Source organism: Zophobas morio, unplaced genomic scaffold, assembly GCF_036711695.1.
Source record: "Zophobas morio isolate AGI-343-1 ecotype UQ-CSIRO unplaced genomic scaffold, CSIRO_AGI_Zmor_V1 ptg000011l, whole genome shotgun sequence".
Classification (NCBI taxonomy): Eukaryota; Metazoa; Arthropoda; class Insecta; order Coleoptera; family Tenebrionidae; genus Zophobas; species Zophobas morio.
The window spans coordinates 16332434-16358181 of record NW_026972116.1 but is presented as its reverse complement, the minus strand read 5'-3'; the positions used below and the strand labels follow the sequence as shown (position 1 = coordinate 16358181).

At 34.3% G+C, this 25748-nt stretch overlaps 2 protein-coding genes across 4 annotated transcripts in view; one reads left to right on the top strand and one right to left on the bottom strand.

The window, feature by feature from the left end:
* The window catches only part of LOC135127049 (COP9 signalosome complex subunit 2-like), a 95540-nt gene extending 93168 nt beyond the window's left edge, over positions 1 to 2372 (bottom strand). The window contains exons 1-2 of the mRNA XM_064053348.1: positions 2346 to 2372; positions 2186 to 2295 (exon numbers count right to left, since the gene is read on the bottom strand). The gene's annotated coding sequence lies outside the window, so the exon portion shown is untranslated. The remainder of the gene's footprint in view (positions 1 to 2185; positions 2296 to 2345) is intronic.
* The window catches only part of LOC135127047 (leucine zipper putative tumor suppressor 2 homolog), a 121975-nt gene that overhangs the window by 93830 nt on the left and 2397 nt on the right, over positions 1 to 25748 (top strand). For all 3 annotated transcript variants that reach the window (XM_064053345.1, XM_064053347.1, XM_064053346.1), the window contains 3 exons: positions 16642 to 16777; positions 16835 to 17033; positions 22232 to 22709. In XM_064053345.1, the coding sequence (XP_063909415.1) occupies positions 16642 to 16777; positions 16835 to 17033; positions 22232 to 22709 (813 nt within the window). The remainder of the gene's footprint in view (positions 1 to 16641; positions 16778 to 16834; positions 17034 to 22231; positions 22710 to 25748) is intronic.

The window sequence follows — 25748 nt, the reverse complement described above, 5'->3', positions numbered from 1 at the left end:
GCTTCTGGGATGTTGGCTGCTGCAATCTCTTGATGATGATCCGCTTCTGGGATGTTGGGCATGTGTCTTGATTTATGATTTCGTGGAGTTCTGGATCCGCTTTGAATATCGATTTGCCGCACTTATTCACTTATTTGTTATACCGCTATTCGGGCACTGGTTCGGATATTCGGCTCGAATTGACCAAAAATGTTTGTGATTATTAGAATTACTTCGAAGGACCAAAGTGAACACTGCGACCGTTTTAGTTGGGATTTATTCCAGAACTCTTGCTACATAATTGTGTGTACCGGTACCGACTAAAATGGGGTGGGTGGGACACACCCCCACCTCTTACAACCCCAGGTACCTGCTTAAGGTGATTGGTAATGGGAATTTCCAACAGTAGGTCTCGCATTTCCGTCTGTCTGTCGCCTGTCTGGTGATTTTTATTAGACAAATAACCTCAGAAACTGCCAAAGCAATTGTCCAATCACCACAAACAATTTGATGACGTTCCCTCAATTTTTTTTAGTAAGTAGTAATTTGTTTTGAAACAACATATTCTTGTATTTGTGACTTATGAATTCGCCTTGAGTTTTTACTTTAACCATTCAAATTTTCGCAAAAAAATACAAGTTTTATATTATTTTTTACTATAAAAATACTGAATGAGACAGCGAATAAGATCTCCGATTTGTAACGCTTAAAGTATGATTACTATGATCTATATTCTTACTTACTGAGCATAAACGTTGGCTACTTTCACGTTTTTTCGATGTCTCATCTCAAAAATTTACAATAATGAATGTTCTTTTAAACTTTATATATTTTTGCACTAGTGGTTTATGAATCCGTCTAGTTTTTCCCTAAATATCCAGATTTGTGGGAAATAATCAAAATTTTATAACGATATTTTGCAATTTAACTTTCAAAGTTTTAAACCGAATGTCATGAAAACTTGTAAGCATTGTAAATCGTTAATCGAAATTTATCCGTTTATCCCTCCCAAAAAATGATGATGTCATCTAAAAATTTTGCCGAATAAATCCTATCTAAAATACCGGGTGAGTATTAACTATTTAAAATTTTATGATGGCAGACCAAATTGCCAAGTTTATATTTATGACAGCTGCCATCGTCTCAACCAATCAACGCATGTGAACATAAAAATCTGCTTCAATCATTAATAGTCACGTGGTATATAAAATATTATGAATCTATATTTGTGGTTTATGAATGCATTTTAAAATTATATTTACAGCGTGATTCAAAAAAACCCAATTTTCTCAAAAATTCGAGTACACTTTACTGTTATTATTGGTATTACATTGCACCTATTCAAATTGATATAAGTGTTTAATAAAGTGTTGATGGAGTCACCACAAAATTGTCTTATGGAAAACTCACTTGTAACATACGCACAGAATGCTCCTTTACCTATACATACTATAACAGTCCATATATATCTTTATTTTAACTTATAGGGGTTATCATACAAAAATTGAATTTGCAAAATGAAATTTTACAATTTTTCGAAATATCTGTATTTATTCGTCTGTGTATTTCAGGGGCGAGGGAAGTTCTGTCTAAATAACTTTAGACCATTTTTTTTAATTTATTGAGGTTATCAGAAAAAATAACGTTTTATAATTTTTAAAGAAGTGGGATTTGTTTGACAGGGGCGAGGAAAGATAAGAATTTTGTAGTGTCAGTCTTAGAAAAATTAAACTAGGTATTTATACTGTTTTTTTTTTAACTGACACAGCTGGTGGATTTTTGATTGTGGAATAAACTATACGAAATATTCAGAGTTTTCTTTACTTAGGGGTCAAATCCTCGTACTGTGTTTTGTTGGGGTTTTATCATTCTACCTCCTCTATTCTTTGCAAAATGGCACAACCTAACCTCACTTTTTCGAATAATAAAATTAACATTTTTCAACAACTCTGTCAAATGTCAGTTTTACGCAACAGTATGGATTAATAACATACAACGTTTTTCGCTACGTTTTCTTAAAAAAAAATACTGCCAACTTGATGACTAACTGAACACCACTTGATTTATTTGAATATGACATTACACTCACAAAACACATCAAAAACTGTCACAGTTTGTCAAAATAAATTTCCACCAACATAGGTAACCAGTTTGCAAATTGTGTGATTTTTGTTGTCTTTTTCATAAACGAATATTAACTACTTACCCCCATACAGCAACTGCAGCGTTTCACAAATATCCGAAGATGTGTACAAAGATTGACAGTTCTTCTTGTGACAGTTACTAATTAGCCAAATCTGATCAAATCGTAGCCAACTGCAACCAGAATCATTAAACCGGTAAACCACGCAGTAAAATTAATTCACCTGTTTCTGAATTGACGTAAAGGCAGCAATATCGCTGAAGTTAGCTGCAAATGGGATTTAAATATAGTTTTTTTATGGTTTAAATTATTCAAGTCAGTTTGCAGTTAAAGCGTCACCACGTAAAGAATATATTTAAGTGAAAAAATATAAATTCAAATCTGAAGCTAACTTCAATGCAGTAGCATATTGACTAAATTGCTGAAAATATTTCATTGTACCTGTGAAGAGTATATGAAGCCAGTATTACACGCCATAGTAATAAAAGTCACGAAATGTTGCATTTTAATTTGTTGCTTTTTTAAAAGAGAAAAAAATAGTAGTATTAATTAGACTCACAAAGATTGTTCATTAAGGCCATGATTAAGGCTATAAATTGTGAAAAATTAATAGCGATTTAAAAAATATGTAGTGGCAGCAATGTAATGACAGTTATTGACAACCCTTGCCGGGTGGCAAAATTTAATTTGACTTCGGGATGTAAACACAAAAATAATCTCAAACGTACTTTTATCCAAATAACTAGATTTAGTATATAGTACGAAAAAAATTATCTGGCAACTAGTACAGTTAAGAAAATTATAAATTAGTGAACAAACTTAAACACACGACAGATTTAGCAATTTGCTTATTTTTATTATTTACCATTTTTAATTTGTAACAAGAACTGTGTAGAATATAAAATTAATTCTTTCAGTCAATAGTATGTTAGGTATTTTAAATGATCTTCAAAAAAGACTAATGAATTAGCTTGATGCAAATATAGTCATTTATTCTATTCAATTAAATATCTAAATGGCTGTTTTTTTTTATTTTTTGATATCGAATGATAGATTGGGTTTCACTTGGTGTATTAGTTTTTTTTAATTTGGTCCCAATCCGTGCGTCACTGATAAGTGACTTTTTAATGAATTTGATCAACCAGCGTTATCACATTTTAATTGCCCGTCTGACTCTAATATTTTCCAAAAAAAAAATCAGAGCCAACTTGCAACACCAACGTTAACCGCAATAATACTTACCAGTTAATTTACACACCAGCAAAATATGCAGCAAATTATTGTCAATAATAATTATTACTTAAAATGGAAATTATTTAAAGAAAACCACATGACATTTAATAACGACAAGGAATTGGGTTAAAGTCCTAATGATTTTCCACATATACGACATTTTATAACCCGCGTAATGAATAATGCAAATTTGTTGCTAACCTTTCTTTAATTTAAAATTATACAAAGTCCACAATCATCTAACGACAAGTTCATCAACCTGTTTGTTTACAATTCTCTTAAACAATTATCTGCGAGAGAGAAAAAAGAGAATGTAGAAATAGGTCGCGAACGCCTCTGGCTGACACGTTCTTTGAGTTTTACCTTGGATATTACCGATTCAAAAATTTTTTCCTACTTTAGTCGTGACACAGCTGAATTTGACACAGAGGCGCTACTGGAAGGTTTCTTGTAGGCGCGGGCGCTAATTGAAAAGCTTTTGTACTTGGATAATTCAATAAAATGCAAGAAGAAACGAAGAAATCGCATATGTTTTTTATATTGCCCACGACAATTCGATTTGTTCTAAGTATTGTTCACTAAACCTTGACCCAATTAAAACCGCCGAAAAATGTACACCCGGCTATGCACCGCTGTGACCTTGCGGTGGTCACTTCTTTTGCAACAAATTATACTTCGCCTCGCAAAAGTAAACACTTCGCGATTCTTATCGCCGCCGCTGTTTTTAGGCAGACTACTTACAATTTGGGTTTTCATCGTCGGCCGCAAGCTATAAACAACCATCACAGTTAGCGGTACTCGCGCCCGGCTATTTGGCGGGCTCATTTATATTCCGGGTTATAAAATGATGTGCGCACTCTGGTTATTTTTCAAGAAAATCCGCGTTCTAAAATAAGTGCGAAAAAAATGGTCGCGTGGATGTGCAGCCGCCGACGCAAAAATGAAGAAAGGTGTCAATTCTCGAGTGCTATCCGATATGGTTAATTGACTTCATAAATTACCTACTTCTGGTCAAATGTACCAGAGAAGTTGTATAATTGTTGATGAACTTGTTCACTTCTGGAATGCAAGGTGTGTGGAATTCATAGCCCACTTAGTTCGGAATGTGTGTAGCTATAATTTGGATTGACCAAAATTCGAAGAACGAGGAATCGACGAAATCGTCAAGTGCGATTAGCTCTGCTTTTTTGAGGCGCTGTCGGTCGCTTGTCAGAAGCTAATAAGAAAGTTGAAGAAGTGTTAAAGAAACTGTTTCTCTTCGTTTGCACGGTGCGAATTTTGTTCCAGGAAATGCGATAGTTTTTGGTTTGACAAAAAATAATATAATAGGCATACGTAGATGACTTTTATGAAGGCGCAAATATTTGGTTAGCAGAATTCTGCTGCTGTAATCCAACAAATGTTTTATCTTCTTGACCGTCTAAATAAAAAAAAATCTAACAGGTACAAAATTTTAGACGTGCTGATTGCTCATTCCGTTAAAGTAATTAAAATATCTGCGTGTACAGAGGCAGGTTTTCTTATACTTGTCTTAAATAATTCTGGTCTTTAATTACCGTCTAGGCAGAAGAAATGAACGATCTAACTAGTCTCATGGTTTGTTTATGTCTGTTCCAATTATTAAAGAAATGTGAATGAAATCGACGTACTTTACAACAATAATAATGGTGATCACTTGATCAGCGAGTGTGAACTATATGATAATAATAATTGATAAAAGAGAGCAGTAAAAATGTTTTTGTTGAAATACTCTAGAGGTTATTTATCATAGAGACTCCCACATTAACGCCTTCGCTAAGCATTATGCAATTTTTATGACTTTTTTTATAATTAAAACATTAAATAATTATTGCTGCATTATCTTTTATTATACAGTCAGACCTTAATTTGTAAGTTGTAGTTGTTCCAGACAATAAAATGCTAGACAAAATGCTATTTTAGTCGAATTGCAACATAATGTAGATATGGTAACTAATTCAAATGGAGAGAAAGTAATATATAAGTACGTATGTAATACTTCAGATAATTTATGAATTCGAAGTTTAACGCGATAATTGTAGACATATTTAGTTTATTAAGTACTCATAACTCATTAACACATAACTATCGCACCACATAATTATATCAGATGATTCTTGCTTCTAAAGTTTAGAAGTTTACTATATTATTGGAAATTTTAACACCATATAATCTAAAATTTTCACAGACAGGGTGGCTGTGATTAAATGTGTGCGCTCATCACAGTCTTCCTTTATCTGAAAAGTTCTGGATCATACGGTACAATAACAACATTAATCTGGGGGTTAGATATGATTAACCACCATGTTTTATCAATGCAGATATTTGAATATCACGAAAAACCTGTCGCATATTATACTCTTTACCTACTCTTAGTGAAACAGTCAGCTATTAAACCAAGCCGCACTTTTCACGCAGGAGCTGGTCTTCCCATGAAGTCTTAATTCGTGTGTTTTGCTTTGGCTACGCGAACTTGTGTCCTGTTATTTCAATTAATATCAAATTCTGTCTCCCTCCAATTTATAATGATGACTGAATGAGCATTAGAATTACAAGAAATGAAGCAAGCGACATTTAGTTACACAACACTCTGTCAAGAATTTTAACCAACAAAGAGTTTGTTTACGTGAGATTAAATTAAAAGTCAATTTCAGTTACTGAATAAATCAAAATGCATTCCCAGATTTCCTTCGTGGACGAAGCCCCCACATCACATACAAAAAACACATATTCAATACGATCAAAATCACAACAAGCTGGTCTCGGAAACGCTGCGCTCTAAAGCGGCGCCATCGAGAATAAATGTTCAAATTCATATCGAAAAAAATCATTCCGTTTTTCGAGTCCACAAGGAAATATTAATTTGATTGACGGGAATTTCATTTTGGTCTTGAACTGTGATCGTCGACAAAAGTGAAACCCAGTCCATAAGTTATTACGATGGTGTGGCAGCAAATTTAAATAATGGTAGTGGAGAAATCAGCAAGCGGGCTACAGCGGACATTGTAACGAGAGCAGAAATTAAGTTCTTCGTCGTAGTCTGTCACTCCTCTTCGATGATTTTATTCTGTTGACAGGTATAACACACACTCCATATTTCTATGCCCAAAAACCTTCCGCATATTATGCGCCGGTCTTCACAAACTAGCCAACTATTAAGGTCGATTAATAAACTTGCAGCTGACGTTGCTGTTCGCCGTTGACGTTGCCGTTGTAAAATATACGCAGCGAAAGTATGCGTCGTTTGTATCATCCGTTGACGTTGCCGTTGAAAGTTTGCACGCCGTTCGAGATGACGTTCGAGATGACTAACGTACCGTTGACGTTGGGTTTTCAACCAATCAAATTGCGGTAGTGCAGTGCTGCCAACTTGAAGGAAAATCCCCTGAAGTAAGGGGGACATTTTTCTGGTTGACAGCACTAATTCCACGAAAATCAAATTTTGATAGAGATAATGAGTTCCACGTACCTATATTAAGCCAATTAATCACTTGTTCGCCGAAACCCTCATATTTTATGGGTGAGGCTTCTCTTTTGGTTTTCTTTTTTAATTAATTCATAATTCCAAAGATTAAGCCCCTCTCATCTAAATAGTAATGAAGTTTTCATACGTCGCCAGACCTAGAGGCGGAGCATAATTCCAAAATTCATATTTCCTTAGAAAAATTTACACTTTTGAACGTTTTTTAAGTTTCTAAGAAGAAAAAAAATCATTACACATGAGATGGGGTGGGTGGGCGGGGTTTATATTTTACCTTGTTTTTTTCTTAATATACATAGTACTCTTTGAACAACACAATCCTCAAAAACATGTTTTCAATTTCCTGTACAGAAACAAGTATATGTGTAGACTTCTTTCCACAAAATGAAACTTAAAACATGTTTAAAATGGAAAATTTGTATAAGGAAATATCGATGCAAAAATGTACCATTTTAACCACGTACTAAATTTCTTGTTGTAAAAAGATGGCTATGTATATTAAGAAAAAAAGGTAAAATATGTGCCCCGCCCACCCGCCCTATCCCAATTGTGATGATTTTTGTATGCATCGTGAGCCAAGAGGGCGGAGCCTAATTGCAAAATCCATATTTCCTTACAAACATTCACTATTTTTCACGTTTTTTAAGTTTCTAAGAATAAAAAAATCATTACAATTGAGATGGGGCGGGTGGGCGGGGTTTATATTTTGCCTTTTTTTCTTAATTCATAATTCCAAAGATTAAGCCCCTCTCATCTAAATAGTAATGAAGTTCAGATTTATTAATCAAACGGCTAAGTAAATGAGAACGGGAATTAACAGCAGAGTGCAACGAAACAACGTTATTCTAATCTCAAATAAACGAAGTGCAGTCCGCAACGGCAATGAATTCGCATCCCGTGCGAGCCGTACCGAGTTTGGCCTTGCCTAGCCCGACAGAAATCCGCTCTCTAGATATTACACACCGGCGCCGTATACGTGAGTAAATTGTTTCGTTATTTTATTGATTATAAGAAATCAATATTCAAAACGACCCAATTCATTTTCCCGAAAATTTGGGAACACAATAATTTTATTCTTAGTATTACACTACATCTATCCCAACTGATTTACGTGTCCTTGCAAAAATGTTGATGACGTCATCACAATTTTTTTTTAAATTCCCACTACAAAAATGTAATGAGAAAAAAAAACATAATAGGCATGCAGTCGTCAAGTTTCCGACAGCGAGGGAAGTACTGTCTAAACTCTTTAGACCAATTTTTTTAGTATGTAACAAAAGAAGATCTGTACTTGATACCCGAGCTCTCTTTTTCCAACTAAGCTTATTTTGTTCGTTAAATAAATTCATAATTTTTAGAGATACAGTTAATTTTTTTATCTAGGATTCGAATTTAAGGTCCACAATTCCTCAAACGCCCTTTGGCACGTAATCGGGAAACCCGAGTCTGTCACCAGATCGCGGCTATTAAAACGATTATAGTTTTGAGTAATGTGTTTTTTTTTTGTACTTCCACTCATAAATTTACATGAAATCGATTACATTATTTATAATCGTCGCTGCCTCTGAATGCTAACCGACACCGCTGACGTCAATGTCGTTCGTACCGAGACGCAGCTTCGGCATTATAACAACCTTGAACTGATCAGTCAGAGGCGAGGTTTCTATAAATGTTAGAAGTGATGCCGGTAGCAAGGTTGTCTTATCTGTTGCACGTTTGCATTTTTCAATATTTAAATCTAGAAATGCATTCCTTATTTCAATAAGAAAATGTTTCTGCTTGTGCAAAATTTGTGTGGAGGAAGAGGTCAACGATGTAAAATGAAACTCTCGTTGGGTTTGTCCGACCTCTGTGGTTCCTTTAATCGATATTGGCACCTCTTGATTACATCTACGGCTTTAAACAATAGACGCAGCTCCGCTCAAACACCTCTCAAATGAATTTATGACAAAAAGGGAACAAAACCATACAGCCCATCTAGAACCTAATGTTTATAAAACACAGCTTGGGGGGAAATTATAGTGTGTTCTGCAAGCCGGACCACAATGTTTATAATAACAGAACGGCTATAATGGATAGTATAAGATAGTAGTATACTATTCGAAAATTAAAAACGTATCGCTATATTATTATGTCCTATTACACTACCTGCGGCATTCCGAAGTTCTTCGTTACATGACGACGTGGCCATTACAGGTAACCGAACAAGTGTCATAACTCCACTCTCTCATAATTAATTCCGCCCTCTGGATCACGCCCGCTAAACTAATCGGACGTTTCGGGCGGAAACGCATCATCATCAATGTGTTTTTTTTTTGTAGTAATATTTGAAGTGATTTATTTAACGTCGTCGTGCAAGTTATTTACACAATTATTCTATTAGAAACAGTAATTCTTGGAATAATTGTGGTATTTAAACTTGTTAATAATTTATTGATTTATGCTAGTATTTGCCTTTCTGTTTCCAACAATTAACAGGAAAATTAATCGTTCTGTGCATTTCTCCCTTCTAAAGCGTGCTGAGTCGACTCCAAGGCGGCTTTTTTAATAAAACGCACATCTTCGATCGACGATGATCGGGACGGTTAACCTTGTGCCGAGGGGTCAAGCCTGGGGCACAGCCTCCGCCCGTCTGACACACTTGGAGCCATGGAAAGAGGCTAATTGCACTCGTTACGTTTCTTCGCAATATGGCGCGCAAATATTATAGATCTGCATGTAATTTGCAATCCCATTAACACAATGAAACCTGCCAACCTGATGGAGCCTTTCTTGCGTCCGTTCGACCATGTATCATAAATTTTAATGAGGTGTCGGTGAATCTGCACGCGAATCCACGACTTCTTTCCTCTTCGTTAACAATAAAAACTTTCAAGAAGCAACTATGCAAAAAATCTTCTGCTTTTACATATTCCATTGTGTCATGATAAGTGGGCCACTTGTTCATTCTTGTTCACCTCACGTTTTGCACATCTGGTTTTGTTGTTCTATAATGTAATAATAGGTTCTTTAACGCTGTTAGCTTCTCATCAGATTTTGGGGCGGTCCTCTTCACAAATTTACAATACCGTCATTATGTTATTTATTATGGATAGTTGTCGAGAGCCGTTCATTAAAAAAAAAGATCAAATAGACAAAGGAGGAGGTGAGAGAACGTCAATAAATTCAATAAGGAAAAAACCTAAAAATCAAACATGTGTTATTAATAGAGAATGAATTGTGGTGTACCGCAAGCAGACGCATTTGAACCATTTCTGTTCGAGAACATCAACCTCCAAATAACAGTTCATTTTTTTGTAGTGTGTAGAGTAAGTTTGCAGGTAGTAAAAAATATAGTGTTTAGGTTCATGCACAATCATTGCAAAAATCAGAAAATTATACGTATGTATGTGTGTAATTTTCGACTTCGGTGGTTAGACATTTATTCCAGTAAATACATACTTGCATGTTTATTTTGATGTTAATTTCTTCACTGACAACAACGTAGCAAAGAATATGACTTCTAAGAAATTGAAGTGGAGCGATTAGTTTAACATGTCCAAGCTCTCTCAAATTAGGGTCAATTGGTCGATAAATTTTACCGTGTTGTTGGCTTATACCAAATGTGATGAAGAAATATCGTCTTCATGAAATTACTAAAATACTAGTCACTATAGAAAAACAAACATAATAATAAATGACCAAGGAAGCGCAAAATCAAGATCAAGATGACCACCATGCAGTTTTAGACGATGGAGAAAAATTTTGATGGGCTTACTACACGCAAAGTATGTGACGTAAGTGGTGCAGAATATATATTAAATTATTAAATAAATAGTGAAAAACTTGCTTTCAGATGCGACATTGCTCGTGCTTCGCTAATATTATTTTATTTTTAAAAACTGCTTATACAGGATGTTTCAATAAAAAATGGCATGCATGCAATCCTTTAACGCTTTCTAACTGATCTGTGACTACGCAATCAAGTAATATAAGCTACTTGAATTAATTAAGAAGAATATTTATATGGTAGTATTAAAAACAGAATAAAATTCTTAAGCAAGTTGCATCTTTAGGGTCATAATTAAATGCTCAAACGTAACGGTTGCACGTGCAGACGTGTTCCAAGAATCCATTTTCGTTTTAATAGTCTTTTCTTGTTAAAAATACTGCAGATTAAAGTTGATTTATTTAATTTAAAACGCATTTAAAATTTCTTTAATGGATCCCTGAACAATAACTCACTGGTTCAAAAGATGACTGACTTGTTGTACCGTGAGATAATTTTTTGAGAAATCGAACTCAGTTAAAACGAAGTAGTACTTTTAGCTATATTAATAACCTGTACAAAAATTTATTCGAATACGGTCTCGAGAAAAAAAAATGAGAATCCATAATACATTGATGTAAGTGAAAGTGTACACCTCAACGATATTATTATACAAGTCGAGTTCATTTGAATATTAAGGTGTCGAAAATCACGATTCAAAGAAAACACTTCCAGGAACCATCGCACGATTTTTTCCACGACCGGTGAAATAAAATTTCTGTGGTCGTATGTTTTTGTTTTTGTTGTTTATTTGATTTCACGAGCGTGAAGAATTTGTTATAGACAAAAGCAGTGGCGACTCGTGTCTTACTCCTGTAATATGTGATTTAGTTACGTCCAGTTTGGGTTAGAAGGCTCTAATTTTTTAATTTACAGCCACAGTTCGCAGTTTAGTTTCCTATTTAACATATTGTTCACACTGTTTATCGCCAACGCGTTAAAAATAACCGTAACATAACACGTTCAACTCGCATCTAATCCCCTACTAAATTTAGCGGCTCAAATTTCCCGCTGTATGCTCATGTGAGCATGCGCACTACAGCGATTTTGTGAAGCAACTGGCGGGAGCACACAAATTCGATGCAATTTTTGATTTATGTCGCAAAATTTTGGGAGTGTCCCTGCCTTCATCATCCTGAAGAAAGAACGAATCATACCACAGTAATCAAACGGGCGATAAACTTCGAACGGGTAAACAAGTGCAGTTCGTAATAAATGACCTCTAAGGAAAGGTGGGGCGAGATAAAATACTGGGATAAGATGGGTTACCCGGACTCGTCATGTATGTATTTTCAAGCAGTTATACGGTACTAGACCATACGAGCTGTTACTGTACCAGAACAAACGTTTTCCTGGTATTCGTTAAAATTTTTGCTGTTTATGGTATACGTGACTAAACCAACTACGTTAGACGTTAATTTAATTTTATGTCCCTCGAGTGGAAAGGGGTGAGGTAGTCTTGTTTTTTTTAGCAACTTTTATATTCAATTACTTAATTAAATTAATTAGACTTATTAGGGAACGATAACTATATTATATTTTGTATTTAAAAATTAAAGCAGAATTTTACTATTATAAAAGGCCAATGTATTTCCAGTGAATTATAATTAAACCTAAATAATAGTTCTTCATGATTTCTAGCACTGTAAACATCATCTACCACATAAGATATAAATAAAAAAATAAAGTTATATGCATGTGGAGTTTCAAACAACTGCTGCATATTCCAGAAGTGGCCTTATTAGCGAAAAATTCAGCTGCCTATTTAATACACTGCTATCTATATAAGGAAAAGAAATAATGCTTACTTTTCGATTATATGATACAATACACCATTTAAGTTTATTTAAAAATCATTAATTAACGTGGCACCGTTTTAAAATATCATCAAGACTTTTAAAGTGACATTTTCTAATCATCAACAAATAAAGTTTTGACATGTTTTAGCATCCATTATGTCATTTATAAATAGTGAAAACAACAGTGGTACAAGATTGCAGCCTTGTGGTGCGCCGGATAAGGACTATGTGGGCGAGAAACGTAATTTATATATCTGAAACACCATTCTTTATCGAGCAAATAAGATCTGAACAGATTATTAATAGGTGTTGAAAGAGAAATTATTTTAAAATATAAAATGATTAATCTGGTTAAAGACTTCAGAAATCGATACACATATGTAACATTACATGACTTGTATTATTATTAAGCTTCAGTTACATATTGACTGAATCATGCCAAATTGTTTAGACTCGATTTTTTTTTAATAAAAGTATGTTGATAAGGCAAGATGGAACATTTAAGTTCTTCAATTACTATCGAGTCATTTTTTTTTAATTTCTAATCTAATTTCCGTTGCCTATTACGTCACCAAATTACGTAAGTGGTCTCTTAGAATATACAACTTGTGAGATACAATCTCGCGTCTTAATGTAGTACCCTAAGTTGTGCTTTGTTCTCATTTTCGCGCGTCAAGTTAACGACCTAATTTTTGGCCGAATTTGTTTTATCACCCAACTCCTGGGTAACTAGATCAGAAATTAAAAAAAAGTCACCTAATATTACACTACACGTGTCGGAATTGACATACAAATCTTTGCTGAAATATTGCTCGGAACATTTTCGAATGGGAAAACTTCCTAGAAACACGTTCATATTTTTGGAGCAATTGTTATCCTCGGTGGAGAAGTACAAACTGACACTCCGCGCCAGACCAAATATAAACTCAACAGAGTGTGTTTTCGTAAACCAATGCATTCGAATTACAGGCAATGGCGGAGTATGGGTGATTAATAAATTATATTAAAGAATACAGAAAAATAAGCTCTACAAGTTTCTTGCACTGCAACTAGTATTATTTATATTGTTTTTTCTAAACAACTAGATTTATATTAATTTCAAAAATGTCCAATTTATGTTAAGAAGTTGATGGAATATTCATTCAAATGAAACTAATTTCTACATGACATTCTTTCGATGTACCTATAAACATACATAAACTTTTTCTACCGCGCACGTTTTTTGGTTTTCTAATAGAGCTAATGATGTCACATCAGTTCCTTAATAGCCGAAAGGAGTTCTTTAATAGATCTGGTGTAATTTAGATCGGTAAGATTGGTAGCCATGACGAGAAATGTCAGGTGACTGTCAGTGACAAATGTCAAATTAAAATTTCCCGTATTTCCGGAGGCGTAAAGACTTCACTAACTACTTCACAAGACATTTTAACCAATTTTAACTTACAAAAACTCGAATTGATTCGAATTACAGTTGTTGTTGTGAAAATTCAAACCTCAAATATTTCGTGGTTAGTGTCAGACCAACCTATCACCAACCACGACAAAATTCCCCAGATTTAAGAAAAGGCAAATTTCAATTAAATTTTGCGAAAAAACGTGCGCGGTAGAAAAAATAGTATAAATTACTCGTTCCTAAGGCCATTGTGGCACTCATCCTTTATATAACTCGCGGCTTCGCCGCTCGTTCTATGAACTTGGATTTGTGCCTCAATATTAAAATTTGTCTTATGAAAATCGCTACTATAATATACTATTTACATTGTCCGTACGACGCAAGGGCTGCAGAGGTTATCACAGAACGATAATTGTAAAATCAAATTTTATAATTTTCTTTAAAGAGCTCGATTTGTCGGATTATACTTACAGCCTTCAACTAATTTTTTATTGATCAAATTAAGAACCTCATTTTTTAGAAAATGTGAGAATTCCCACGTCTTTATCTAATAATTATAAAATAATAATAATAATATTAATATCATATTCAAAACATTTTGTTCTATTGTGGCTTAATTCATAAGTTTAGTCTTCTGTTTTGAGGAGATAATTGATTTAAATTAAACAAATTTCTACGTGACATTCTTTCGATGTATAAACATAAGCAGTTGAAGTTAAGCATGTACACTTATAATAAGAAGTTCTGTTAAAGTAACCTTGGACCAATTTTTTATGGTTGAACGAGTTAAAATGCAAGGTGGTGAACCCCATAGTTGGAAAAACGCCCCTAAATCAAACACAAAATTTGGAGGACACAAAACTCTTTTATTCCTGCATTTTGGACAAGTAAAAATAATTGTGAAATAAACCCAACTTGAAGTAGATGGATTCACTATTCAATAATTGCAAAATCCTCTCTCGCCTTTAGCAATGAAATTTAATATAAACACGAATGAATATAAACATTTTAACATCATAAGTTTAAAAACACAAGGAAAAGAGAAAAATTGAATTAAAATAACTGCAAATAGGTATACAAGTTATTTTGAATATGGATACAAGTCTCCCCATGAAGTTTCGACTTCAACGTTTATTTGAGCAATGACAAAACCACAAACTTTTAACTTTAAAAACTATTACTTAAATTAATGACACCACACTAAAGAATTTCAACCAACAAAGAATTTAGATGATGTTAAATTGTGCGTTCTTTCAATTTGTTAATTATATTAAATTGTATTCAAACCACCACATCACATACAAACAAAAAAAAAAAAACACATTGCTCAATACGATCAAAATTAAAATCGGCTGGTCTCGGAAACACTACGCGTAGAGCGGCGCCATAGGGAATAAATGTTAGATTCAAGCCGCCAAAATTTCATTAGACCTCCAAGAGAATAATAAAAAGACCTAATTCAGACTATTAAACCTGTAAGAAAATATTAAACCCCTCCTGTTTTTCGGAGCCAAGTGCTTTCTTTCAAAATGGGTAAACGTTTAGAGTGAACTAACTATTGGCAATCTTGAGTGAAACATTAGGAAGTGTGTTATAACGTAATATTTAAGTAAAAACATGTAGAAACTTTAGTTATAACTTGATAAACAAAAGAGTGAAGCCTGAATAAGTGAATTTCCTCTTAGAATCAGGAACAGTTAAAAATATTAACATGAACTGCGAATTTACAAATAGTATACAAAAATTGACACCATGTGTTGACATCGGCGAAACTTCACAACATGTCACACTAGAAAACTATTAATAAATTACGCTTGTGGAGAAACTGTGCCGTTGCCGTCGGTACGATTAATTTTCGTTTAAACAATGGGTAGTTAATTAAACTACAAACTAAACTTAACCCAGGTTGACCAGAAGTGATGCGTCAAAACCAAAAGGAGTCTGCTTTCCCAAGCATTACTATCTTAATTATTGACGCAGTACATGTTTGTCTATGTTTAACGATTCTCTTAATTTGTTTTTCAAATTCAAATCATTCAAATGCGGTTTCGCGGAGTTGTTTTTTGATTTTTCAGCGCGAAATTTAAATTCAAATTGGGACACCACAAACTTTTCATTCGAAATGTTTGAAATCTTGGACAACTTACGGCAAGGGTTTTACAGAAATCCTAAGATGGATGAAACGAATCATCTGGAATAAGTAAATATATATTGGGTGCCATTGTTTTTCGCGAATGAAGTGTCCAGCTGCACTTAATGTTTGCAGAAGTTCCAGAAATTTTGAAATTCTAGGTTTTCTTTCACTTTGTTTCGGTTAATCCTGCTTGATGTGAATAATAATTTTGGAGATTTACTGAGGACCTTACCAAGGCATTAAAAAAAAATCTTTGGCTATTTTTATTGGACGAAAAAACTTTAGCCGTGCTTTGTACAATTTTCTCGTTCTTGTGACCCAATTTGGCGCGAGAACAATAATTACTTCGTCGCGCGAATAATTCTCGCCCTCCACAAAACGCTTGATTTCAATGTCGAGAGCGAAAGCTCATGCAAAAACTGTTCACGCTCGATAAATTCGTTACCCACGACAACTTTGCACTGATTCTCCGCAATTTCGAGTAAGTAGGCGATAATTACTGCTAAACAGGCGAATTTTAAGTGGCCTCGAACGCCTGTTTTTATCGTACTCGTGCCCGAGGAGATCGAAGAGGAGCGGATCGCCACCACACCGTCGCAAAGCGACCAACAAAACGCATCACCATATCGTTTTACGGTTTTATTTTATTTCAGGGTAAGGTAGTGATTCGGCCGATCGCTTTTAAACCTGCAGCCATGACACCTGCGGCAAGATTCGGTTTAGCAGGAGAACGATACGGATCAACGCCTATCCTCACGAGACCAGGTTCACGCCTGACGTTGTATGGAAGTGAGTATATGGTCTTTGCCGTCGCTAAATGCTCGGCTTGCTTCTTTTTGGTTGTAGGCACCAATGATCTGCGACAGCCCAGCAGCAGTTCCAACTATTCTCTGGACCGAAAACTGCGCTCTTCGTGTCCTTCCGCGTCCTCTTCACCACCTTTGGCGATGAGCTCGTTAACGTCGCTTCCGCACAAACTCGTCAACTACGATAGTTTGGAGAGCGTGAGGAAGTCGCCGGTGTCTACGGTTGATGGGTCTATGATGTAAGTATATATTTAATTCGAAGGATAGCGATTTTTGTTTGGTTTTTATATGGTGGGCTTAATGTTTGTTTAACAATAATCGCTACGGCGCCTACAATGCGAAGGTCGGCAGTTACGAGAGATGAAGAGCTAGAACAGGATATACTTTTGTGAAATATTCCAAAAATGTATATCCTGATGGTACGGTTTCAAAGTCTTAGATTGATGGTTTCCCGTTTGTGGTTAATTTGTTCGACAACACATATCGGACCTATCGGTCGACCGGATAAAATGTGATGTGGCAATACAGTGCTAACCATTATCCGAATGTGTTCCGTATGGTAATATTGATACTAAAGGGTTCTTGTGGGTATGAAAATTGCGGACAACTCCATTATGATAATATGACGCTATCATCATCATTTGTTGTAACAGTCTGAGGTTCAATCCCTCCACATTAAAAGTATACATTTTAGGATAACTCACACAAAAACTCTTCTAAATTATCATGGTTGATATGAAGGTATGCGGTAGAGCTAATGACAAGTCGAGAGTAATACTGTCATAGCAGTTATCGTCCCCGGGCTGACGTCACCACGTTCATGTTTTAAATACAATACATACTTCCTTTTTTTTGAAAGCTGTAATAAACAGTTGTAATTTTATATAGAATACTGTGCCACCTTTTACTTTTTTACTTTTGACAAGTGGACTAGAAACCGCGGTAACATTTTTGAGTTTATTGGATAAACTACTTAATTTGTCATTAAACTTTGCTTTTACCATACAAGTTTTGTATTACTGAAAATTATGTACTGCTTAAAATTTTATGTTTACATATTTCTACATCAAGAAAGAATATTTTGAAGGAAGTTTTAAATTAAAAATTTGAGGACTATACTCTAAAATTATTTTCAACTATACAGAGTATTTTGTTTTTAAGGCGTTACAAGCAACATAGTCCATTTAAATGCAACACCTATACATATTTTGATTAACCTCCTCTTAGGCTTTACAGACACAGTTTACTTTTAAAATTGTGATGCGACGTTGCCAAGTTATTCTAATTTTCTTGAAACTCAACAATGAAAGCGTTCATAAAAAAATGACAGTAGGTTTGTCTTACAATATTTTCTGGAGACATAAAGAGAGATGTGAGCTTTGTTGGTATAAATGACGTTAAATTTTCATATACAGCGTGTTTATCACAATCTTTTAATTATTATAATTTTTGAATATCAATATTTCAGTTTTTTCAAATAGAACGCCCCAATACTTCATGTTATTCTCCTATTTTTTGTTCTCTTTCTTTTTGGTTAAGTATGTTCTACATTTAAAGTTAATAGTTACTACGATTTTTTACTTTTTTAAGAGACCCATCTACATATTAGAAGAATAAAGGTAAAAAATAGAGTAACATACAATAATAAAATACAGGTGTTCCGTTTGAAAAACTGAAATATTGATATTTGAAAATTGTAAAGTTTTAGATTGTTTATAAAGACTTTGGATGTTAAAATTTAATTTAGTTGATAACGCAAGAAAACGCGTATTTTTATTTATTCTTCCACAAAATATTATGACAGATTTTAAAAATAACTCTATTGTGAGTTTTTTCTGAACCTTCCATCGCCAAAAAATCAAGAAAATGGGAATAACGTAGCAAAGTCGAATCGGAATTTCAAAAGTAAATTGTGGTTGTAAAGCCTAAGAAGAGGTCAATCAAAATATGTAAAAATATATAGGATGTTTCACTTAAAATAAACTAAGTTTTGTGTCTATGACTTGGTGACGTACTTTGTAGAAAAAAATTAAAATAGACCATGGTACCCTAGATTGAGCGGTAGAATCTGTTGGTAAAAACCTTTTATTTAGATGTTTTACGCTTTTTGAGAAATAGAAGCAAGGAACCGACAGACGCGAAAACAAAAATGAAATCGCAAAGGCCGCATAAACGTGCAAAAATACTTAAGAACCTTATCTAAGCCTATGTATTATTACAAGAACCAATTTCACTAGTTCTCGAAAGTGACAATAAAAAGCGCCCACTTTTATTCTCTGTTACACAAGAAATGTCTTTCATTTAACTACTTAAATCAAACAATACCATATGTAAAAGTAAAATCAGTGTTTGTTCTTTTTTAATTAGGTGAAATTAAGTTGTTGAACAAAAAAATGCATTTTTGTCACTTTTCGTAAATTTACAAGTAATACGGAGTTAAAACGCTCATAGATATTTATTTTCTATAGGGTTTTCATTAATGTTTGATATCTAGTAGACTATAAATTTTTAAAATCAGTTGGTACATCATTGCCCACTATTTAACCTAAAATTTTAATGCGTCATATGTCAAATAGAAAAGTGAAACATTTGTACACAACTTTATGTGAAAAACAACATATATCTACAGAATAGCAACACCCGACTTTGACATCAAACGTCAAATTTCAAATTGAACTTGACAATCTGTCAGTATACCAAATTACAAACAATGACAACAGAAATTTTCGCTTTTCTAGTGTTGTTTGAATTTTTTCATTTCAGTTGAAATTGTCAATTTTGACATGAATGCATCTAAAAACCAATAAGAAGGTGGCACAATTTTAAATACGTTGCCAATCTGAAAAAAAAACATCACAAACATTAATAGTCAGGCCGCATATACATACTTACCTAATTATACCAGACAGATTTCTGCTGGAAAAATCAAGAGTTATTTGCTACACTTTTCGTTTCATTTTATTGATGGAGAAATAATGGATGTAATTTTCACAGACACATGTATTTAGACAAATAACGCTGACCTTGAGACATGTTAATAATGTCGTTTTAAAATTACAGTCAACACTCGTTACTTTTTTTCGGTGCTCCTGTGTTACATGGCGTGATGAACTTGAAGAACACATAAATGTTCCACTTAAATCACTAGATTTCGGTAACACAAAATGTCGCATTTTGGTCCATCTTGCAGACGCCATATTGTTATTTGACCTTTATTTTTTTAAATAAAAAATATATGATCGAAAAAAAATTCAAGTGTGCTTTGGGTTTTTTTCTAATTGTATTGCCAGAATTAGGGATCCCGGGATTTCTGTCATTTTCTAACTCATTCTGTATACAGAATGACAAAACATGTCAAATTGACAGATTTATATAACGTTAGTGAAAATACTGGCAACATATTTTTTTTTAATAAATTCTAAAGCACACTTGACAACTTTTTTCGACCAGAATGCTATTAATTAGGTACAGAGTTAGCAGTCAAACTAAAACGATGTCTTTTAAATCGATTTTGTCTTGCGTTTGTATAATGAATAAAAGATTAAAACTATTAATCATTTTGAGTAAAATTAATTATAAAACGATAATAAATGTTTGTTTATCAAGTTGCCTGTGACACTTTAACATCTTTTTGAAATGTAGAATTTGAGACGACAAAAAATTTGACAAACTTGTCCATCGTCAGCATCAAGCGCAAAATTAAACAGCGCTTTGAGATGGAGAAACGTTTATAACAATATGGTATTTTTATGTACCAAACCAGCAAAACGCTGAGAAAAAAAAAACGAAAGTTATATTGTGAAATTCATCAAATTGGCGCTATTTTTTTAAATAATATGAAGTATGTCTGCAATAACCTCATTTTTTGGAATAATAAAATTCACACTTTTCAAGAATTCTATTAAATGTCATTTATAATTACACAATTGTATGGATTAATAAAGCACATGCGTTTTTCGCTGGGGTTTCTTCTATCAAAAAACAACGCCAGCTTGATGACTTTTTCAATTGAACATCTGTTACAGTTCGTTTGCGATATAAGCATAAAAAAGTGACGTACTAAAATTAAAAGTGTTTTTGATTAAGTTATTATCACTGCGAATTATCACATTTTAAATTTCCTTTCGTAGTATTTGAAATTAATTTTGTGAGTATTTTGGAGTGCGTGGTAATTATATTGACAAATAAATAAAGTAAACACATAGTTGCGATAAAAGGGTAAAGGTTGAAACTATAAAATTGTCAGATTATTAAAGTGTGAAAATTCACAGACATCTGTGATTTGTGGACTGTAATGAAACAGTGCTTTATTATTTTATGAAGTACCACTTCCTACATGATGCATGAATCTATTAACTAAAGGTGTCACACAAGATAACATTATTCATCCACTTTTATGGCTAGCGTATAACCGGTAGAAATGGCTACATTGTATAATTGGTTGCATAACTGCAAAATATATATGTACATTAAACCAAAATTTTACAGCCTAGGATTCCACACAAAAACCGGTATTTACTGCCTTTCATTTTTTGCTATACATGTGAAAGCGAACCTTCACTCTTTTTTGAATTACATACTTGAATTACCACTAAGTACCAAGTATGGTTCAGATGAGGTACACAAAAACGGGGTTCGTTACTGTTCATCTTTTAACGTCTTTGGAAAATGAGTCATCTTTGAATTTATTCAAGCTTTCAAAATGTCTTTTATTTGTTACGCCGGAGCGATCGCAAGTAATTTTAACATATGGATTGTGAATAATGAATATGAATATCGACGAAAGGTGAAGATGGTCTAGAATTCTTTTAACGCTTTCGATTTTTGCCGGTCATATTCCAAGTTAATAGACTATTAAGTTTTTCAACATCGATAACTTTTCCCTTGTATGTAAATATTCGGGTTTATGATCCGTTACAAAATTACATATAGCTGCTTTTGTTGATAAACAAGTCAAGCATTTAGTTACAACGGCCAATTTATTCATCACTTAGTGGGTTATGGGCCCTCATTCCTCATTACCAAGCTTCATTCCTCAAGAGGTCATTGTCAAACAAACAAAGCACTCTTCGACCGCCAAAGTAAATGCGGAAGGGAACTCCGCGTTACTCGGATTATCGTTACCCGAGACACACATAGTAATCGAACCTTGAATCTTTCCACAAACTCTTGAAACCTAAACCCCTACTCGAAAAAAGTACGCCGCAGTCGCCCACAGTGCATTGCACAGTAAAAACCCACGATTTTCGCCCGTCGTACGAAATCTGCGCAATTGTGCAATCGGAACCGTTCCGGTGAGGAAAGATCCCGCAAGAACCAACACGCAATGAATTCATAACGGATGTACTCGCACAGAAATCTCGTATATCTGCCGACTTTCGCTTGCTTTTTGTGTCGTTATGCAAGTGATACAATAGTTGTTTGTTGGCGTGTGTAGGAACAAAACGTCGTATCGGCTGTCGGGCGCGGGCGGCGGAAGTCTGCTAGATCTGACGCCGTCACCGTCCGATTCGGGAGTGTCTGAGCTGGAGGCGGCGTTGCGCGACCGCGACTCCGAGCTCGCCTACCTCCGACAGACGATGGAGCACAACGAACAGGTCATATTCCGGGTCTACCAGGAGAAGGAGAAGGTCTGGGAGCGCGAGCTGAGGAGGCTGAAGAGCGTCCACGAGAACCGACTGAGGGCCAGCGCGCAGAAAGCCCTCAAACTGGAGCAGATGCTGATGATGCAAACTTACCAGCTGCAGCAGGACAAGAAGAGGCTTTGTGCAGAGACGCAGAGGGCCAATTGTCAGAGCGAACGGCTCCGGCAGGAAGTGAGCGCGCTGAGGGGGCGGCTGGAGGAGACGGAATGGGGACTGTGCCAGAAAACGGGGGAGATTTCGTTGCTGAAGTCACAACTGAAGGACTATCAAGTAAGTAGCAGAAAAAAGGTAATGTTTAGCGTTTTCATATAGTCTTTTGACTGACTACTTTAAGTATTCCATCAATGGAACACAAGAACACAATTATTCAGATTTTAATGTTTTCTTTACCAGTCATGGTTCAGAGCCTTGACAAGGCTGAACATTGTTACAACATGAAGATGTTGGTAACTCTATTTATCCTGAGTGTAAAACTGAGTTTTCGAGACTGGGAGTGTTGTCATTCTTTCGCCATCTTAAAGATAAGGTTGTAATTGTTTTTTATTAAACGGCTTAACCGTGAGTCTGAAGAAAACTTTCTGAAAAGAATTTTTGTATATACAGGGTTCTTCAGCGAAATAAGATGACCCATCTGAGCGTTTTAGAGCGGCAACCCAAAATACTGGTTACAGTAATTTCTGGATTTCAATAAAGTCCATTGGCCGACACTCTACTGTTACGTTTCCTAGACCTTTCATGACCCCTAGAGTACGAAGAAATAGGTCTCTAGTTTCAGTCTGTCTGTCCGTTTGTCGGTGGTCCCGGATTTTTATTAGACAGATAACTCCGCAAGTGCTGAGCCGATTGTTGCCAAATTTTGTATTTATATTAACAATATCATGTAGATGGTAAAACGCTAACCAAAATTTGTCTAGTCATCCCCACCAATAATGTGATGACGTCACTTCAAAATTATACATAGTAAATGTAAATGAGTTTTAAGTTGTATGAAATAACATAGTCCTACACATGTAGTTTATGACTCCGTATTGAGTTTTTACCCGAAACGTCCAAATTAAAAAAAAAATCAAAAGTATAGAAGTTTTTGTAATTTATTTAATAATATGCTTGAACAGAATCGGATACCGGAGTCTTACGAATTATTTGGCCCTGCACTATTTACACACTGCTTACGGAGAAGGTCACGTTGAGCATTTGTTAGGATTTTTTGTAAATTTGTGTTTAATTAGGTCAGTTTTGTTTCATTATAGCGTTTTTCAAATTTAATAACCTGTTGGTATTCATTTGACACATTTTTACAGTCGCAAATTAATTTTAAAATTAAAAATGAAAAATTAGAAAAAAAATTATACCAAATAACTCATGAATCATGTGCTTTAGAACATTGTATTTGGAAAATGTGGATGAAAACAATGTGATGGGAATGTTTAAAATTTCTATAACAAACTTTCGGGGTAAAACAAATCTAGTACCGAACGACTATTAATATTTGTGATGTATTTTATCGGGTTGGCAACATACTTAAACGTTATGATGGCATACCTGATTGTCATTTTATGACATCAAGTCGTCGTCTCAACCAATAACAGGTTTGTTAGGCGGGCTCATGTCAAAATTGACAATTGTGAACTGACATTTTTGTGTTGGCAATCCTGTATTATCGACACTCATGCTATGTAGCTGCCGATAATACAGGATTGCCAAGACAAAAATTTCAAAAATGTGTGTGTTAATCTTATGAAAAATTATTAAAAACCCTGACTTGACTAGAAAATAAAGAAAGATTTCTTGTATTTTGTTTTTCATGTGGTTTATAACATAAGTGTGAAATCCAATGAATCCGTTTTCTTTTTGTAAGATTGAAAATGCCAAAGTCATCTCACCTTGAAGTTTTCCGACCTCTAGTTTTTCAATTTTTCGGTTTATAACTTTTTTTCTTCCCGAGCGTAAGCTAAGGAAGTGTAGTAATCGAGTCCATCGAACGAATGGCCACTTTTATGTTTTCTCGAAATTTCATGACCCCTACAACACGAATAAGGTAGTCTCCCGTTTCCGTCTGTCTGTCTGTCTACCTGTCTGTCTGGTGTCTGTATCCATTTTTATTAGACACGTAATCTCTAGATATACAGGGTGTTATTGAAAGGTACGTACAACAAAATTGACAGTTCTTCGCGAAGTCTAAGAAGTCTGAAAAACTTATTTTGTGTTATCAAAATTATAAGGGGAAAATTAACCCTTATCCAACTTTTTTAGACGCTACTGAAAGATAAATAGGTAAAATTAATTTATTTTAGTAAATCCTAAAATAAATGTTGCTATAGAAACGAGAGATGATCTTTTTATCAGAGGCGTACAACAAATTTGGACATAAATTTTGATAATTTTTATCTCTAAAAGGAGAACACTTTTACCTGAACTTTTTTTACTTTTAGCACTCATACTTCGAGACGAATTGACGATTTTATTTTGTACGTACCTTTCAATAACACCCTGTATATTAGAAAAATCATGTAGATGGTTAACCAAAATTTTGCTAATCATTCCGGTCCAACAATTTGATGACGTCATTTTAAAGAATTATATGTTTATTTGATTTAACTGTTATGCAACACTATATTCTCCTTTAAGTGTGGTGTACGAATCCTCTTTGAGTTTTTCCCTAACTGTCCAAATTTTTGCAAAAATATAAAGCCCGATATAATAGTATCATTACTACCATTAACGTAAGGCATCCCGGTCGTGGTCTAGTGGTTCCAAGCTTGAGTCTTTGTGTTTTTCTTTTTTTTTCGCTTTTTTTCTCGAATTTTGTATTATATATGTTTATGACGTCATTACAAAGTTTTTCTTGGTCAAATTAACAACGAATCACCCCATTTTCCCGAAAATTTAAGAATATGAACGTCTTTATATAATAATGATAAAATAAGAATTATAATATTCTTATTTTGTTCGATTGTGGTTTAATTAATAATTTTAGTCCTCTGTTTTGAGAAGACAAACTCATCCAAATCAAACGAATTTCTACGTGACATTCTTTCGATGTATAAACATAAATAAACACTTGAGCTTCAGATTGTTATTATTACCTAGTGCTGAAGGACATTTTATCCCGTTAGTTAATTGCTTTAAATATATTTTTACGACGCAGGGGCTGCGGGGGCGTTATTTATGCCTCTGGCTTTTACTTTATAGCAGTTATTTCAAAACTAAAATCGTAAAACCAAATTTTATTTTTTTTTTGAAAGAGCTGTATTTCTGTCGAAATAGCCTTCGACCCATTTTATTATTAATATTACACCAAAAAGTTAT